The following is an 18,589-nucleotide window of genomic DNA, read 5'->3' on the forward strand; positions in this document are numbered from 1 at the left end:
CTTTAGTGTAGTCTAGGCTTAAAGAGAAGCTCCATTTTCATGCATGCTATTTCAAATTTTTGTTTTGCAGCAAGTTAAAAACTGGGGAAAGTGAGAGTAGCCTGTGTCCCCTGTGCTTTTCTAATGATCCAAGACAAAACAGGGACTGTATCAGGATTCTAATACTAGACTTAAGTAAGAGAAAGTGGGAAATAAAGAAGCAAGCAAACAAACCATGGTTGTTAAGGTGTCACTCCTGACTTCAAATGCATCCAGTTCCTAAAATGATTGTAGCACTCAGTGGGCAGGATCCAACAGTATCAGTTCCACTAAGGAAAAAGAGGAAAGTCTTGCCAAGTTAATGGACACATTTCCTAAACAGATTCTAAATGGTTTTTTTAAAAAAAGTTCACTGCTAGTCTTTCCCCCATGGAGATTGTGGGCCCGAACAGACAGGCCAAAATAATGATGCTTTGGGTCACTTTGGGGGTATGCTGTTTAAATGACACATGCATCTTAAAAGGACAGAAGCTGCGCCAGAGCTGCTCTCCAGTCCTTAGGACTGGAACATGGCTTTGGCGCAGCTTCTGGCCTCTTAGGACACATGCATCATTTAAACAGCATACCTCCAAAGTGACCTGAAGCAGCTTTATTTTGACTTTTCTGTTCGGGCCCTGTATCTAAATGTGCACAACATTCATGACTTCCAGTATTTTTTTTCACTGTGCATTTTTGAAAGAACAGGCTTCAGCTAGTTAAGCACTGAAAGAAAATCTAACTATATTTTTAAAACCACAATAGTAAGGAGATAGTCTCATATAAGTTAATATTCCCTAATTAGCTTAGTAAAAGTGTAAGCAAACTTTTATAAGACAAGGAGGGAACTACAGAGGGAAGACTTGCTCCAGGGAAGAAGCAACAGTTCTCTGATGTACAGCTAAGAATTTCACATCAAAGAGCTAATGAAAATGGGTGCATATTCTAAAAATAATAATTAAAAAAATCTCCTTATAGCACTGTGCATAAAACACACACACACAAAATCAGTATTGAATGATTTAACTGATATCAAGGAAAAAATGATTCCAGAAATGGCTAAGCCTACCATATTTGCTAAAACGTCCAGGCAAAACTCTGTCCCTGAATTAAATCTGAGGTACTGTCAGATCACAGATAATGTGATGTCCTCAGAAGGCATGTTTGTTTGTTTGTTTCAGAAGGTAGAGAAGTTTGGCAATGTGAGATCACCTAACAATATCACGTAGTAACTTATATCATTTTATGCTAGTTTTGTTTCACTGCCAGTAACATGTGGGAGGGAGAATTAGAACCCTATATCCAGCCCTAAATACCCTAAAGCAGTGCTTCTCAATTATTTTCTGTCATGCCCCCCCTAGGAAGAAGAAAACATTTCGCGCCCCCTGCACGACTGTAAATAGTATCATTTGTCTATAAAATTGTTATAAGTACACCTCTACATAACAGAGCCTCACGCCCCCCTTTACGGAGCCTCGCGCCCCCCCTGGGGGGCCCGCCCCACTATTTTAAGCAAGGTCAGGTACTTGGATGGAGGGCCACCAACGAATACCAGATAATGTAGACTAGATTTCAGAGAAAGGAACTGGGAAGAATATTTCTGAGTATTCCTTGCCTAAGAAACCTATGAAATTCATGGGGTCGTCATAAGTCAACAGACAACTTGAAGGTGCACGCCTGCACACACATGCACACCTAGCTAGTAACAACACAGTCTGTTTAACACATTGGGACTTACATCTCCTTTGATACTGCATAGGACAGATATGCTCATATAGAAAGACAAAAGGTAACAAAACAAGATAAAATGTGTAATCTGCATTACTGACACAATTATTAGAATGCACTGAACAGCTTGACTTTGTTAAGATAAATGTTAATGTTTACTGTACAAATTTCACTATTATTATCATTGTCACTATTAGCACTACTAGTAACAGCATCATTGATTTTGTTCTGACATAGCTATTAGGCATGGGGGTGGGGTGAAAAAAGAAACCAGCATTCAAATGCTTATGCTTCTATACTATAAATAAAATTTGATTTCAATGAAGCAACACTGTTTCTACAGCACTAACTATTGTACCTAACTGATATAGGGCTATCAGTACAGACTATAAAAGCAAAAGAGGCAGCCCATGTCAGCAAGATAGTGAATGGGAAAAGCAACAGAAGAAGCTACATTCAGTGATAACATCCCCAACATTTGCATGATGGTTTTACCAGATATTTTCCAATATTTATGGGAAATCTCTACTTGGCTCAGGAGGATATTTCAAATGAATGGGCTGTGAAAACATAGGACCAGCCAAACTATTTTACTGCTTGAGGTAATGGATGCAGATAACCCTGTTCCCTTTCTTGCATTCCATTCCATGGCCTGGCAGGTGAATTATACTTCAACACTGGTAACAGGACAATCTTCTTCAATGATTCTGTGGATACTGAGGGAGCACATCATATGCAGAGTGTCAGACAGAGCTTGCACAACAGAACTCTCTACAGTAACACGCTATACGTGGGGCTGCCTTTAGAAACTCTTTGGAAACTTCAGCGAGTCCAAAATGCTGCGCCTAGAATGCTGACCAGAGCCAGTTACAGGGAACATATAACTCCTGTAATGAAACAGCTTCACTGGCTACCGGTTTGCTTCCGAGCACAATTCAAAGTGCTGGTTATGACCTATAAAGCCCTACACGGCTTAGGTCCAGACTATTTGAAAGACTGTATCTCCCCATATGAACCACATAGAGCCCTAAGATCTTCAGGAGAAGGCTTTCTCTCGGTCCCACCACCATCTCAGGCTCACCTGTTGAGGACCTGAGAGAGAGCCTTCTCAGTGGCTGCTCCTTCCCTGTGGAATTCCCTTCCACAGGAGACTAGGCTGGCCCCCTCACTGCTGGCCTTTCGTAGACAGGCAAAGATATTTTTGTTTAAACAGGCCTTTTGAGATCTGGCAGGCTTGGTTTTACTGGGAGACAAGAGGGTTGGACTTGGACTTTTTAATTTTAATTGTATGATTTAAAAAAATTATATTTGTAATTTTTATGATTTTAATTGTACAGTTTTAACTTATGTTTATATATGTTTGCCGCCTTGGATCCCATTTTTTGAGAAAGGCGGGATATAAACAAACAAACAAAGAAGCAAACTCTGCCCTTCCAGAGAGATGATACCACCAGCATCTGTCACCAGAGACAAATGCCTTTCTCTGTCTAATGGTCAAACTGGTCTTGTATGCAGGCAGGTTGGAAATGTGGATGGTGTAGTTATGTGCCCCCTACCCGCATTTTTAGCACTTCATCCAACATTAGTACTCTTTGTGCTTCTCCTCTTCACAATAGCGGTTGAGTATTTCCTTATCCAAAATGTTTGAGACCAGAAGTGTTTTGCAGTTGGGATTTTCTTTTCATATTTTGGAATACTCAAGTAACATAGCACAATCCTGTACTGTACTTGCGAGGCTGGAAAGAATTGTGAGGATCCATGAAATGGCAGGAGGTGTGGATTTATGCCAAGCACTACGCTTGGATTTCCATCATTTCACAGATCTTCAGTCTCTCTCCAGCCTTGTGCCTTTTTGCCACCAGCTGCTTACTTCCACCATTGAGGTGGCGACTACGGCACCCCTGCTTGTTCTTCTCTCTCATTGATTTGCTAGTGTGTAAGAAACATGATGCTGGAAAGGGATTGAAGATTTGAGAGATACAGGAGCACTGCAGCCAACACTTCAAAGGCTTTTGAAGGTTTTTAGGTTTTGTAATTCTGGATTAGGTGTGCTCAATCTGTACTGCTATTCCCAACCTAGTGTCTAATGTATGATTACCAAACCCCAACTTCTACATTTCACAAAGGATATTGAGAAGCTGGAGCGTTTTCGAAGGAGGGCAACCAAAATGGATAAGGGTCTGGAAACCATGCTCACTGAGGAAAGACTTAGGAAGATGGGTTTGTTTAGCCTGGAGAAGAGAAGGTTAAGAGGTGATATAATAGCCCTGTTTAAGTATTTGAAGGGGAGTCATATTTATAACTTGGCAAACTTGCTACATAAATATATTTTTAAAAAATCATTTTATTTCCCTTTGGTCCTTTCTGAAGGGGTCAGGGCAAGTCACTAAAAGGAAGAATTCCCTTCACAATATATCAAAGTAACAGTTGCATGATAAGAAAATTAAAATCGAACAATCCAATTGTGTAATGCTGGCTATTAGGAAACTTCCTCAAAGAAGTCAGCCAAGTATTGTTCAACAGATTATATAATGTATGATAAACTTAGTATAGGAAATCATTGCACATTGACTTGCAGAAACTGGTTTAATGACTCAAGATGGTATAGATTTTATTCTATTGAAGTCAACAACAAATATAGATTGTAGTCATCCTCCCACATATTAATAAACGATGACTACAGCCTAAAGTCACTATCCTGAATACATTTTATACTCCAGCGGATTTATCGAAATTCACAAGTAAACTAGATTCAAGTAATTCTTCCATTTAAGAGAGGAAGATATTGTGAAACAGGACCTTATCTCACATATGGAGAGTGAGTTTTGTACTCTGACTCAATCACATATAGTATTTTTGTGTTACATAAGCATGTAAACAAGTCCTGTAATTTCAAGTAGATATATATTATAGTACAGCATTGGTCTGGAGCTTGGTTACTATCACAGCAGCCCTGATTTTAGGAAATGTGAGGCTGTTTTCAGCCCCATGATTGGAAACTCTTTGTGTACTGGAGTTGTATATAACAGCTATGGAAATCCACTGGGCAAGTCACATACTCTCAACCTCAGAAAACCCCATGATAGGTTTGCTTTAGGGTCGCCAAGAGTCAGAAACAACTTGAAGGCACACAACAACAACAACAACAACAACAACAACAACAACAACGGCAACATAATGGATTGGTATATAAATCAATGTAATTTCCACAGCAATGATTAACAAAGTACTGCTATTTCTACAGGAGAACAAAGGTGCAGTTTTGTGTACAGCCCCCACACAGAGATACTTGTTCATATAAACCATGTTTCCACACAAACACCATCTATAAGTCTGACCATGTGCTCCAAAGGCAATCTGTCTGAGGATTTTTGTAATTTATGATGCCACACATATGAAGCCTCAGCTAGTATGACACATTTCATTCAAATGAATAATGTCCAACATCTTACTCTTGCTTTAATCAAATAACAAATACAGTGTAAAAGATCTTGGCCATTACTGAAGTTCAAATAAGGGACAATTAACAAAAAAAAATTTAAAGGTGAATTTTAGAAATGCCTATGAACAAAAATCCTTTGTTGTTAAACTGTGAATGAATTGCAAAGCAAATTATAAATATGCTAATAATTGAGAACAAGAAATCAGAGTGTGATTAGTGCAAAAATAGTGCTGAGTTTTGTGGGAAAGACTTTATGAAACATAAAAGTTAACAAAGAGGGGGGTGTGCTGTAATACTTTAATAAATGCCTTTGATAAGTCATGCAAAATCTCCTGGCTGTTTGTGAAGTGCAGCCAAAAATCCATGATATGAAGTAATCAACGTTCCTAAGTAAGATTACAGTGGATTACTTTAAATAGTTTTAAATACAACAAAAGCTTCAAAAAAGAAACACAGTAAAACTTCACAGAGATAGAAAGCATTACAGAACCAATGACTAACCATATGCAAGTCCAACAAAATCTCAATTAAAAATAGAATGGAATGCATTGCTCAATCATGAATGCAATTAAAAACATAAATAACACTTTTTGGAGATTCCAGTTCTTCAGTGTTTCATTATTTATCAGTGCTCAGTTTGGAGCTGTGGGTCAAAATTAACGTCTGTGAACTAAATATGAAAAAGAAAACACTTTAGCGGATTTGTCCCCCATTCATTCTCTTATATATTCATACACAGAGACATTACCAAACACTTCAGTTTATTTCAGATTCACACAAGAATGGAAATAGTTTCACCTAAATCAGATTTTCTACAAGTTAAACACCCTTCCTACACTCAGATGTGATTGTGAAACTACTTTGATCTCTATTTCCAAATATATTTCTCTGTGTAATCCATGACAAAATATAATGTGATTTACTATATCTCTATATGACAGCCCAACAGCTGACAGAACTTAGTAATTTAGCATAAGGAAAAAAAACCTTCTGGCACCAAAATATACAAATCATAATTGAGGCACTTTAGTATCATATTACAATGAAGCATATGCAGGCTGAACATAAAGACTTCAAACAATTATAATTCTTTCTCACCCATTTAATGAAGGTGGTTTTTATTCTCTGACATGTTCTGCAGCTGCAAGTCATTTTGGAACACTTTGGGCTTTTTTTTTCCACATTAAACGACTATAGGGCTAAAAGCATCAAATTACCCAATCCTGGTTTTCCAGCCATTCCCACCATCCTCAAATCCTTTACATTTCTCAAGTGAGTTTAAAGAAAAAGAAAATTTCTAAGAATATTACAGTACGTCAATACTGGCCTGACATCAGTGTCCTACAGTCTTCTCCCTGTGGTAGACCGATTTAAGTTTACAAAATCAAAAGTGCACGTGCAGAACATCTTTAGTTATGGCATAGCTAATCTGTTTTAAGTAATCCTAGGAGTGGTGGGCATGCATACTGGGTACATCAGACAAAGTCTTTTTGATATGTGTTGTCCCAAGCATCTATTGTTTAACCTGCAGATCTTGATCTTCTGGAAAAAGCCTCCAGCATCCCTTATAAGGATCCCAACTCCAGAACATAAGGTAGCCTTACCAGAACAGGGTTAAGGGTCATCACAGTCTCCCTGATTCAGTGCCCTTGCTCAGCTCTGGATTGGGCATAATTGCAAGGTAAATCCAAGATTTTGGTTAGAGCATTTCAAATGAACTGGACTGAACACTTCAAGTGAACTGAATTGGGGCCAATAATCTAGCAAAAAAAGGACAAAGAACTATCAATAAAAACAAAGAAAAACCCTAAAAATCAGTGGCACACCAATAAAGTATACAGACCAATCAAAGGATGGTGTAGCTCAGTACATCTCAAGTTGACTGATGTAGAGAACTGGAAATGTGCCAGGGACCAGTATCATTTTGTGCTCATAGGGCAAATCTGTTTCTTTAATAAAAACTTGCCAAGGACCAGCAGCCAATGGTTTAGGGATCAGCTCTGGTCCTTTGATCACCATCACTGGTATTGCTAACTAGTTTATACGGTTATCAAGTTTTCACAGCTATCAAAATATGGACATTCACATGGTTTCCAAGTATTCAACATTACTGACAAATACAAAATATATTAAGATGCATAAAATACTGTAATACAGTGAACTTAATCAATGAAATCTACTTTTCTGTGAAGCAAAAACTGATGGTTAAACATAATATGCTTAGGATCATATGATGAAAAGACAAAAAATTATAATAAAGAATGGGTACAGATATGTGTGTGTGTGCGGGGGGGGGGGGGGGGAGGGGAACCAATTATTCTCCTGAAGTGGGACACCTAAGGTCATTCCTGTGCAAGAAATGGCTGTTGAACCACAGTTGGAAAGCAGAGTAGGGGAGACAAAGGTTATCATTATCCTTTTTTTTAAAGAGGATATCCATTGCTAAACAATTGTTTCAGCCCCTTTAGAAAACTTACCAAGTTTTAGAAGCAGATTTCCATGCAAGAACTACTTATCTTGAGCTTCGCTTCCTCAAGCAGTTCAATGGAGATGAACAGGCTCTATTTAAGTATGAATGCATGTGTGTGTATGTGTATGTATGCATGTGTGTCTTCATGTTACCTATCAATTTATGGTGACCACATAAATGTTCATAGGGGATTCTTAGGCAAAGAATCCTCAGGGATGATTTTGCCAGTTCCTTCTTCTGAAATATAGCCTACACTACCTAGTATTCATTGGCAGTATTCCATTCAATTACTTCCCTTCTGGTTTTAAATCCAAACTGAAAACTTTTTTTGTTTTCTAAAACTTTTGGAATATTGGATTAAGGCTTTATATCTTTAGTATACTTGATTATCTGTACTATTTTATTCTGCATTGTATGTGTGTGTATTTTATTTTAATATTCTATTTTAGTGTTTTATATTATTGGAATTAGTTATAAATGTTTTATTCTATAACTGTAAAGTGTCATGTACTCCCATGGTGCTATATAAATAAATGATGATAATCACTACCACCACCACCACCACTAGGGCTGACCCTGCTTAGCTTACAAGATCAGACAGGACTGGTGCCTTGAGAGTATTTAGGCCCTTTATGGATTAAGTTATTTTACAATAAATAATGTCTGAATAAGCTGTGTAAATTCATTGGGCCTTCTGGATGGCTCATCTGCTTAACTGAGTGTTGTATACTATATATAATTTTATTTATTATAGAATCATATAGTTGGAAGAAACCATAAGGTGTGACCCTGTTAGTGCTCTTGGACCTATCAGCAGCCTTTGATACCATCGACCATGGTATCCTTCTGGAACGCCTGAGGGAGTTGGGTATTGGAGGCACTGTTCTACAGTGGTTCCGTTCCTACCTCTCGGGAAGATTCCAGATGGTGGTGCTGGGAGACAGTTGCTCCTCTAAAAGAGAGCTAAAATTTGGCACCCCCCAGGGCGCCGTCCTGTCTCCCATGCTGTTGAACATTTACATGAAGCCGCTGGGCAAGATCATCTGAAGTCATGGGGCAGGGTGTTATCAGTATGCCGATGACACCCAAATATATTTCTCTATGTCTCCGACTGATGCAGTGACTAGAATCATAGAATCACAGAGTTGGAAGACACCGCACGGGCCATCCAGTCCAACCCCCTGCCATGCAGGAAATCCAAATCAAAGCATGCCCAACAAATGGCCATCTAGCCTCTGCTTAAAGACCTCCAAGGAAGGAGACTCCACTACACTCCAAGGGAGTGTGTTCCACTGTTGAACAGCCCTTACTGTCAGGAAGTTCTTCCTAATGTTGAGGTGGAATCTCTTTTCCTGTAGCTTGCATCCATTGTTCCGGGTCCTGTTCTCTGGAGCAGCAGAAAACAAGCTTGCTCCCTCCTCAATATGACATTCTTTCAAATATTTAAACAAGGCTATCGTATCACCTCTTAACCTTATCTTCTCCAGGCTAAACACCCCCAGCTCCCTGAGTCGTTCCTCATAGGGCAAGGTTTCCAGACCTTTCACCATTTTAGTCGCCCTCCTCTGGACACGCTCCAGTTTCTCAACATCCTTTTTGAATTGTGGTGCCCAGAACTGGACACAATATTCCAGGTGGGGCCTGACCAAAGCAGAATACAGTGGCACTATTACTTCTCTTGATCTAGATACTATACTTTTATTGATGGAGCCTAAAATTGCATTGGCCTTTTTAGCTGCCGCATCGCACTGTTCACTCATGTTCAAATTGTGGTCTACTTGGACTTCCAGATCCCTTTCACATATTGTCTCATTCAGCCAGGTGTTCCCCATCCTATATCTGTGCATTTTATTTTTCTGCCTTAAGTGCAATACCTTACATTTCTCCGTGTTGAATTTCATTTTGTTAGCTTTGGCCCAGCTTTCTAGTCTGTTCAGGTCATTCTGAATCTTGATCCTGTCCTCTGAAGTATTAGCTATTCCTCCTAATTTGGTGTCATCTGCAAATTTGATAAGTATGCTCCCAGTTCTGTCATCCAGGTCATTGATAAAGATGTTGAACACTGGGCCATTACAGAGCCCTGTGGGACCCCACTGATCACTTCTCCCCAGGATGAAAAGGTGCCATTGTTGAGCACCCTTTGGGTTCGGCCAGTAAACCAGTTACAAATCCATGTAACAGTTACCTTGTCTAGCCCACCTTTTACAAGCTTGTTTGCAAGAATGTCATGGGAAACCTTGTCAAAGGCCTTACTGAAATCAAGATATACTATATCCACAGCATTCCCTTCATCTACCAAGCTGGTAATTTTATCAAAGAAAGAGATTAGATTTATCTGGTATGACTTGTTTCTCTGAAACCCATGTTGACTTTTTGTGATTATGGCATTGCCTTCTAGATGTTCACAGACTCTCTTTTTAATGATCTGCTCTAGAATCTTTCCTGGTATTGATGTCAGACTAACTGGACGATAATTGTTGGGATCCTCTTTCTTCCCCTTTTTGAAGATGGGAACAACGTTTGCCCTCCTCCAGTCTGCTGGGATCTCTCCTGTTTTCCAGGAGTTTTCAAGTATGATTGCCAATGGCTCCGATATTACATTTGCCAGTTCTTTTAATACCCTTGGATGTAGTTCATCTGGTCCTGGTGACTTAAATTCATTTAGATTAACAAGGTATTCCTCTACTATCTCTTTATTTATTCTGTGCAGAATTTCCCTTATTCTGTCCTCTGCTCCATTATCCTCAGATTGAGCACCCTTTTCCTTTTCTGAGAAGACTGAGGCAAAGAAGGTGTTGAGTAATTCTGCCTTTTCTCTGTCCCTTGTTAGCATTTTGCCATCTTCTGCACGCAGTGGCCCTACCATTTCCTTCTTCTTCCTTTTGCTGCGGACATATCCAAAAAAGCCCTTTTTATTCTTTTTAACCTCTCTAGTAAGCCTGAGTTCATTCTGCGCTTTAACTTTTCTGACTTTACCCCTACACATGCCTGTTATTTCTTTGAATACCTTTTTTGTGATCCCCCCCTTTCCATTTCTTATACATGTTCCGTTTAAAACTTAGCTCAGTTGAAAGTTCCTTAGTCATCCATCCTGGTTTCTTGAGACACCTCCCGTTTTTCTTTCTCACTGGAACTGTTTGAAATTGTGCCTTCAGTATCTCCCTTTTGAGAAACTCCCATCCGTCCTGAACTCCCTTATCTTTTATTATTTCTGACCACAGGATCACCCTCAATACTTCTCTAAGTTTACTGAAATCCGCTCTCCTAAAGTCTAGAATGCATGTCTGACTATGCCTGGCTTCTCCTTTCCATTGTATAACAAACTCCAGGAGAACATAGTCACTTCCACCTAAGAATCCCACCACTTGCACCCCATTAACCAAGTCATCCTTGTTGGTTAGGATCAGATCTAAAATAGCTGAACCCCTTGTTGCCTCTTCCACCTTTTGGACCAGGAAATTGTCTTCCAGGCAAGTGAGGAATTTGCTAGGCCTTGAGGATTTTGCTGAGTTTGACTTCCAGCAAATATCAGGGTAGTTGAAGTCGCCCATCACTACTACATCTCTCTTTTCTGTGTGGTCATCTGTTCTAGAAAGATATCATCCAATTCCTCAGTCTGACTTGGGGGTCTGTAGTAGACTCCCACCGTAACATCCTTGTTGTTTCCCTCCCCTTTAATTTTTATCCAGATGCTCTCCATCTGGCTTCCATGATTGATGTCCTGGATGTCTTCACTGGTGTAAATATCTCTGACATATAGTGCTATTCCTCCTCCTTTCCTGTTTGGCCTATTTCTCTTAAAAAGGTTATACCCCTCTATTTCCACATTCCAATCATGAGACTCATCCCACCAGGTTTCAGTGATGCCTATTATATCATATTTGCTTTGTTGTACTAGAAGTTTGAGTTCATCTTGCTTATTTCCCATGCTCTGTCCATTAGTGCAGAGACATCGCAGACCATGAGTCCCATTTACTTGCTGCTTGTGCAAGATTTTTTGCCTCCCACTGTTGGTTCCTTGCACTTTTTTTCTTGTTTCCTCTATGTCAGTTTGACTATTTTCTCCAGCCCTTTCGCCTTCCTTAATATTGTCTGCGTTCCACATGGAACTCAGTTTAAAGCCCTCCTGATCAAGTTCTTGAGACTGTTGGCAAAAACATTTCTTCCAACTGGCATGAGATGCAACCCGTCCGTTGCAAGAAGTCCCTCCTCATGGAACCGCAGCCCATGATCCAAGAATCCAAATTGTTCTCGGCGGCACCATCTGCGAAGCCAGTTGTTCACATCCGCTATTTTTCTCTCCTTTCCTGGACCATGCCCTTCAACTGGCAGAAGAGATGAGATGACAACCTGTGCATCCATTCCTTTCAGCTTCCTACCAAGCGCCTCGTAATCCGTTTTGATGTTCTGCAGGCTGTGTCTTGCAGTATCATTGGTTCCCACATGGACCAAAAGGAAGGGGTATTGGTCAGTAGGCTTGACCAGTCTTGTCAGCCTCTCTGTCACATCACGGATCTTTGCCCCTGGGAGACAGCACACCTCTTGAGACATCTTGTCAGGCCTACAAATCACTGCTTCTGTACCGCTCAGCAAGGAGTCCCCCACTACGACCACACGCCTCCTCAGAGGCTTAGCAGCGACTGTTCTCTCGAGTGGGACTCTCAGGCTCCCCTGCTCTGTCCTTGAAGTCTGTCCATGCTGTTCTTCTTCGTCCTCCTTGATAAGGGAAAGAGCTTCGAATCGATTCTCTAGCTGCAAGCTCCCAGAACAATCCCTTCTTGGCCTACTTCTCTGTGTGACATTCCTCCAGCTGTCTGCCTCCTGTGACCTCTTCCGCTCCAGCAACTTCCTCTGGGTGGTACTCGTCCAGGATTGTTAGTTCTGTTGTGTCCAGGAAATCCTCCTGCTCCTTAATATGCTGAAGTGTAGCTACTCTGGACTCCAACTGCTGCACTTTCTCCTCCAAGAGGGCTATCAACTTGCACTTGGGGCATGTGAAGTTCTCCACTTCTGTAGGCAAGAAGACAAACATCCCACAAGTGTTGCAGGTGACTGCCGTGGTTCTGTCAGTGTCCATACTGAAAAGTCTTAGGAAATTACTGGAACAGGACTGTGGGCTTCCTCCTAAAAAAAAAAATCCTCCAGAAAACACCAACGTTAAAGGCCCTGATGTTTCAACAATTTGTGGCAGTGAGCTCAATCATCTCTGCCTCTGCTGTAGATTTCCACTCAAAATGGCTGCCCAGCTACCTCTCTCCTCCTCCTCTCTGTAGCAGGAACTGACTAAGGATGGCATTTCTCCTATGAATGCCTGTTTTGGGGTGGTAATGGACTGGATGAGGGAAAACCGACTCAAGCTGAATCCAGGTAAGACGGAGATACTTGTTATTGGAAACCCGAAACCGGGAATGGAGTTATGTCAGCCAGTTCTAGATGGTGTCACACTTCCCCTGAAGGATTCTGTCCACAGCTTGGGGGTGCTCCTTGACTCATCGCTTCAGCTGTCAGCGCAGGTGGATGCCACAGTCAGGAGCACTTGCTACCAGCTTCAGCTGATACGCCAGCTGCTCCCCTTCCTGGAGCCAGGAACCTTGAAACAGTAGTACATGCATTGGTAACCTCTTCCTCCCTTTGTGTATGTTTACTTCTGTAATGCACTTTACTTGGGGCTACCTCTGTGCCAAGTTTGGAAACTCCAGATGGTACAAATCACAGGTACTTCCCAGAATGATCATATAACACCTGTTCTGAAGTCCCTTCATTGGCTGCCAATCAGTTTCCGGGCAAGATACAAAGTGTTGGTGATTACCTTTAAAGCCCTACATGGCTTGGGTCCAGAATGCTTAAGGGAACGCCTTCTTCCGTACTGCCCGTCCCACACATTAAGGTCCTCAAGTAAGAACCTACTTCAGCCAAAAAGAACTAGGCTAAGTTCTGTCACTCTATTGCTGCGCCGAAGATGTGGAATGACCTGCCGGAAGAGATCTGCCATATCTCCACTCTTACAGCCTTCAAAAAGGCTCTTAAAATGGATCTCTTCCGGCAAGCCTTCCCAACCTAGCTAATAAATTCTAGCTTCCTCCCTTTGTGTACGTTTACAAATCTCAATTTTGTGATGTATGTCTCTCTGCCCGCCAAACTGTTTTTAATTTTAACCTAATGCTATATAGCATTTTATTGTTTTTAAACTTTGATTGTTTAATTGTAGTTTTAATATTGGGGAGGAGGTTGGGAAGGGATCAATTAGTATTTTATTGTATTTTTAATACATTTTTATTGTTGTAACCCGCCCGGATTCCTAGTGATTGGATGGACTATAAATAAATAAATAAATATATTATTATTATTATTATTATTATTATTAGGGCCATTCAGTCCAACCCCTGCCTTGCAGGAACTCACAATCAAAGCACTCCCAACAGATGGCCATCCAGCCCTCTGTTCAAAGATCTCTAAAGAAAGAGACTCCACCACTCTGCGAGGGAGTTGTTCCACTTTCAAATAGCTCTTACTGTCAGGAAGTTCCTCCTAATGTTGAGGTGAAATCTCTTTTCCAGCAGCTGGCATCCCTTGTTCTGGGTCCTATTCTCTAGAATAGTCGAAAACAAGTTTGCTCTAGCCTCAGTATGACACCCCTTCAAATATTTAAGCAAGGCTTTCATATAATCTCTTAAGCTTCTCTTCTCCAGGCTAAACATACACAGCTCTCTAAGTCTTTTCTCATAGGGCATGGTTTCCAGACCTTTCACCATTTTGGTCGCCCTCCTTTAGACATGCTCAAGCTTATCCACATCATTTTTGAATCGTGGTGTCCAGAAATGGACACAGTATTCCAGGTGAGGCCTGACCAAGGCAGAACAGAGTGGCACTATTATTTCCCTTGATCTATATTTCTCACTATACTTCTGTTTATGCAGCCTAGTGGCACTCCACTGGTCACTTCTCTCCAGGATGAAGAGGAGCCTTTGATGAGCACCCTTTGGGTTCGGCCAGTCAACTAATTACACATCTATTTAACAGTTGCATTGTCTAACCCACATTTTATACTTGTTTGCAAGAATGTCATGGGGGATATTGTCAAAGGCCTTATTGAAATCAAGCTGTGTAATATCCACAACATTCCCTTCATCTACCAAACTGGTAATTTTATCCCCAAATGAGAGAGGGGGGGGGGGGGAGAAGAGATCAGATTAGTCTGGCATGATTTGTTTCTGTGAAATCCATGTTGATAGTTTGTGAGTATGGCATTCCCTTCTAAATGTTCATAGACTCTGTTTAATTATCTGCTCTAGAATTCTTCCTGGTACTGATGTCAGACTAACTGGATGATAATTGTTGGGATCTTCCTATTTCCCCTTTTTGAAGATGATGGTGTTTGCCCTCCTTCAGTCTGCTGGGACTTCTGTTCTCCAAGAGTTCTCAATGATGAGCCACATGATCATGCCTTCAGTATCTCCCTTTTGAGAAACTCCCATCTGTCCTGAACTCCCTTCTCGTTTAGAATGCCTGACCATGAGATTACCCCCAGTATTACCCTAAGTTTACTGAAATCAGCTTTCCTAAAGTCTAGAATGCGTGTCTTGACTATGCCTGGCCTCTCCTTTCCACCGTATAACAAACTACAGGAGTACACAATCACTCCCACCTAAGGATCCCACCAGTTGCATCCAATTAACCAGGTCATCATTGCTAGACCTTGAGGTTTAGCTTGAGTTTGAATTCCAGCAAATATCCAGATAGTTGAAACCCATCACTACTACATCTCTCCTTTCTGAGTGTGTGGTCATCTGTTCTAGATAGGCATCATCCAATTCCTCAGTCTGACTTGGGGGTCTGTAGTAGACTCCCATAATAATACATAATATTGTATGTACAGCGCTGTGTAAATTTACAGCGCTTTATAAATAAAGGTTAATAATAATGATAATGATAATAATAATAATAATAATAATAACAACAACAATAACAACATTTCCTCTCCCCTTTAATTTTTATCCAGATGCTCTCCACCTGGCTTCCAGGATGAAGTGTAAGCATCTCTGACATATAATACTATTCCTCCTCCTTACCTGTTTGGCCTCTTTCTCTTAAAAAGGTCATACCCCTCTATTACTATATTCCAATCATGAGACTCATCCCACCAGGTTTCAGTGATGCCTATTATATCATATTTGCTTTGTTGTGCTAGAAGTTGAAGTTCATCTTGTTTATTTCCCATGCTCTCTGAATTAGACATCTAAGACCATGTCTCCTCCCCACTTGCTGCTTGTGTAAGTTTTTTCCCCTTCCACTGTGGGGTCCTTGCACTATTTGCCTTGTTCCTTCTATAATATGACTATTATCTCCAGCCCTTGATGAACCTCTGACTTCTAAAATACTGTCTCCCTCCCTCACATAACTCAACTCAAAAGCCACCTGATCAATTGTTTCAGACTACTGGCAAAAACATTTCTGTCAAGTGGAGTGAGGTGCAACCCATCCCATGCCAGAAGTCCCCCCTTCATGGAATCGTAACCCATGATCCAGATCATTCTCGGAAGCATCATCTGTGCAGCCAGTTATTTGCATACGCTATTTTCCTCTCCCGTCCTGGACCATGCTGTTCAACTGGGAGAAGAGATGAGATGACAACTTGTGCACCTAGCTCTTTCAACTTCCTACCAAGAGCCTCATAATCCCTTCTGATTTTCTTAAAGCTATTTATGTCATTCTGTTAAATGCTGGATTTCGTTGTTTATTACTGATTTATCCTATAATATATACTGTAAGCAATTAAAGGGTAAAAGTGGTGAAGCAAACATTTTAAATAAATTATGTAGACATTCACTTTGAAATCTTCACACTTGTGTCTGTCAAGAAGTCAGAACTTGACAAATGCAGAGCTACTTTCCCTGTCATTCTAACAATTCAGAGATATGCATATACAGTGAATGCTCAGAGCTGAATGACTATCTTTAATCATTGAGGACAAATGTATTTCAAACTGACCCATACAAGGCAGAGTTGTGTGACAGTGGGCGAGCTAACTGTCCAAATCATTGTTCTCAGTGAAAATCACATTCTCCCCCGGAGCATATTCAATTTTTATAGATATTAATGGACCCAGCCTTATTACTAGATTAGCTTTATCCAAGCTGGTGCCCACTTATATTTACAGATCTTAGTAGCCTCTGCCAGTAATGATGTAATCTGAAATATTTGGGGAATGCTGAGTTGGAAAGTTGTATTACGTGAGTGGATCTGCATTGGCTGTTTGAGATTTTCAACATTCCCAATGCTGTTGTAAAAAAAACAACCTGCTTTGCTGTCTGTGCTTTGTTGCTGCCTTTTTTGATTTTAGCATCACTGCAAATCTGTTGAGGAACACTGTCTGCATCTTTTCAGCTCTACTAGATCTTCAGGTGCCAATTTTATCTTTAAGCCCCAACATCTGATTTAGGTGGTTAACCAGTGCATTCACTGTTGTTAAAACACAGAGACTTCGCTGTCATTCATACCACAATGAGGATACTACAATGCTCTCTACAAGTAACTATCTTTTAAAAAAATGATCTGGAAACATCAAGTGATACAAAATGCAGCTGTTGGCGTCCTAATGTGGGGAGAATGATAAGAACAGATTACACCAGTTCTGAAACAGTTATAAAATATACTTTCTAACCCCAGTCAAAAGGCTGTTTTTAACCTGAAAAGCCCTACCTTTTCCCATTTGTCCCCAATTTTGAAGTACGTCAACCAATTTTGCTTGATATGCCATCTTTCCATAAGCCTGTAGTAGAAGCTTTCACCAACAGAAGAGACATTTTAACTGTGGTTCTGGAGCTAGCCACTTTTGCCATGGACAATCTATAGTTTCTTAGAGTTATTTCAGGTCTAACTCCAAGTTTGTTTTGTTTTGTTAAAATGTTTTTATTAAAATATCTTATAATTTCACATGCATGCATTTTAGAATTAGTTTTTATTTTATGCCTTTGGAGCAGTTCCATTACAAAGGTGCTACCTAGGTCCGACAGCAAACAAGAGAGAATTAAAACAGCAGTTGGAAATGGAAGGGAATGAAATGTCAAACCCAAGATAAAGATCCGATGACATCAGTACTGAGAAAACAATTTCCCCATTTCCCAATTTGGAAGTGATGACTAAGGGGAGACATGGCATGGTTTTTTAAATATTAGAATGCAAGTCTGAGAATCTCCAATCTGCAGCAGGCTCTGTTGCTCTTGCAGTGATCACTGTGAAGATTTGTCACATTTCAGAAGATGAAGGCAGTGCACTTTCCCCTTGTTAAGGTTCTAGTGATTGTATGTCCAAACTTGGCGGAAATTTGAAATAGCAAAAGCCTGGCAACAATAAGCCTCAGTTACCCATACATGAACAGATTTCAGAGGTAGCTGGAGAGGCACTGCTACTCTGATTAAGGAAGCTGCTGTTACCATTCCTCACAGCCTAATGATGCACACAGGTCCAAAGTATGAATCAACACAATACTCATGCCATTTAATCCAGAATGGCAACCTTCCACATACAGGCATACCATGGACATGTACGTGGAGGAAGGTGTATAATTTCTATCTATAGAAATATTAGGAATGGACCATGAGCAGAGTGAGAATAAACAATGCAAGATTTCAAAAGCTGCTTTAAAAATCCAGAAACCAATAGTATTTGAAACTTCAAGGTGATCATTAAGAAAATAATGCCTGATTTTGGTCACCATATTAGGGCCATCAAACATTAGATTTTGGGTGCAGCTGTGTGTGGCATACATACCACTGTGTACTATAATTGCTTCCATTGAATAAATAGAGGATTCTGGCTGACCTGACAGCTTCATCAGTTGCAGGAGGATCAGAATACCCTCAAACAGGCAAAGTGATTGTGGCATCACACACACACACACAGAGTGCACGTGCTATAGAAGCAATGACCAAAGA

The 18,589-nt window shown here is 40.4% G+C and overlaps 1 protein-coding gene across 11 annotated transcripts in view; it reads right to left on the minus strand.

Moving 5' to 3' along the window:
* The window catches only part of CEP112 (centrosomal protein 112), a 402,980-nt gene that overhangs the window by 105,014 nt on the left and 279,377 nt on the right, over positions 1 to 18,589 (minus strand). Inside the window, exon 22 of one of the 11 annotated variants that reach the window (XM_089540843.1) lies at positions 225 to 308. The exons of the other annotated variants lie outside the window; for them this stretch is intronic. Within the exon in view, the coding sequence (XP_089396969.1) occupies positions 300 to 308 (9 nt within the window). The 3' untranslated portion in view covers positions 225 to 299. Of the gene's footprint in view, positions 1 to 224; positions 309 to 18,589 lie in introns of those variants that run through there. 11 annotated transcript variants of the gene reach the window in all.

The sequence above is a fragment of the Sceloporus occidentalis genome, unplaced genomic scaffold (genome assembly GCF_023333645.1).
Source record: "Sceloporus occidentalis isolate IW3139 unplaced genomic scaffold, rSceOcc1.0.p SCAF_1, whole genome shotgun sequence".
Classification (NCBI taxonomy): domain Eukaryota; kingdom Metazoa; phylum Chordata; class Lepidosauria; order Squamata; family Phrynosomatidae; genus Sceloporus; species Sceloporus occidentalis.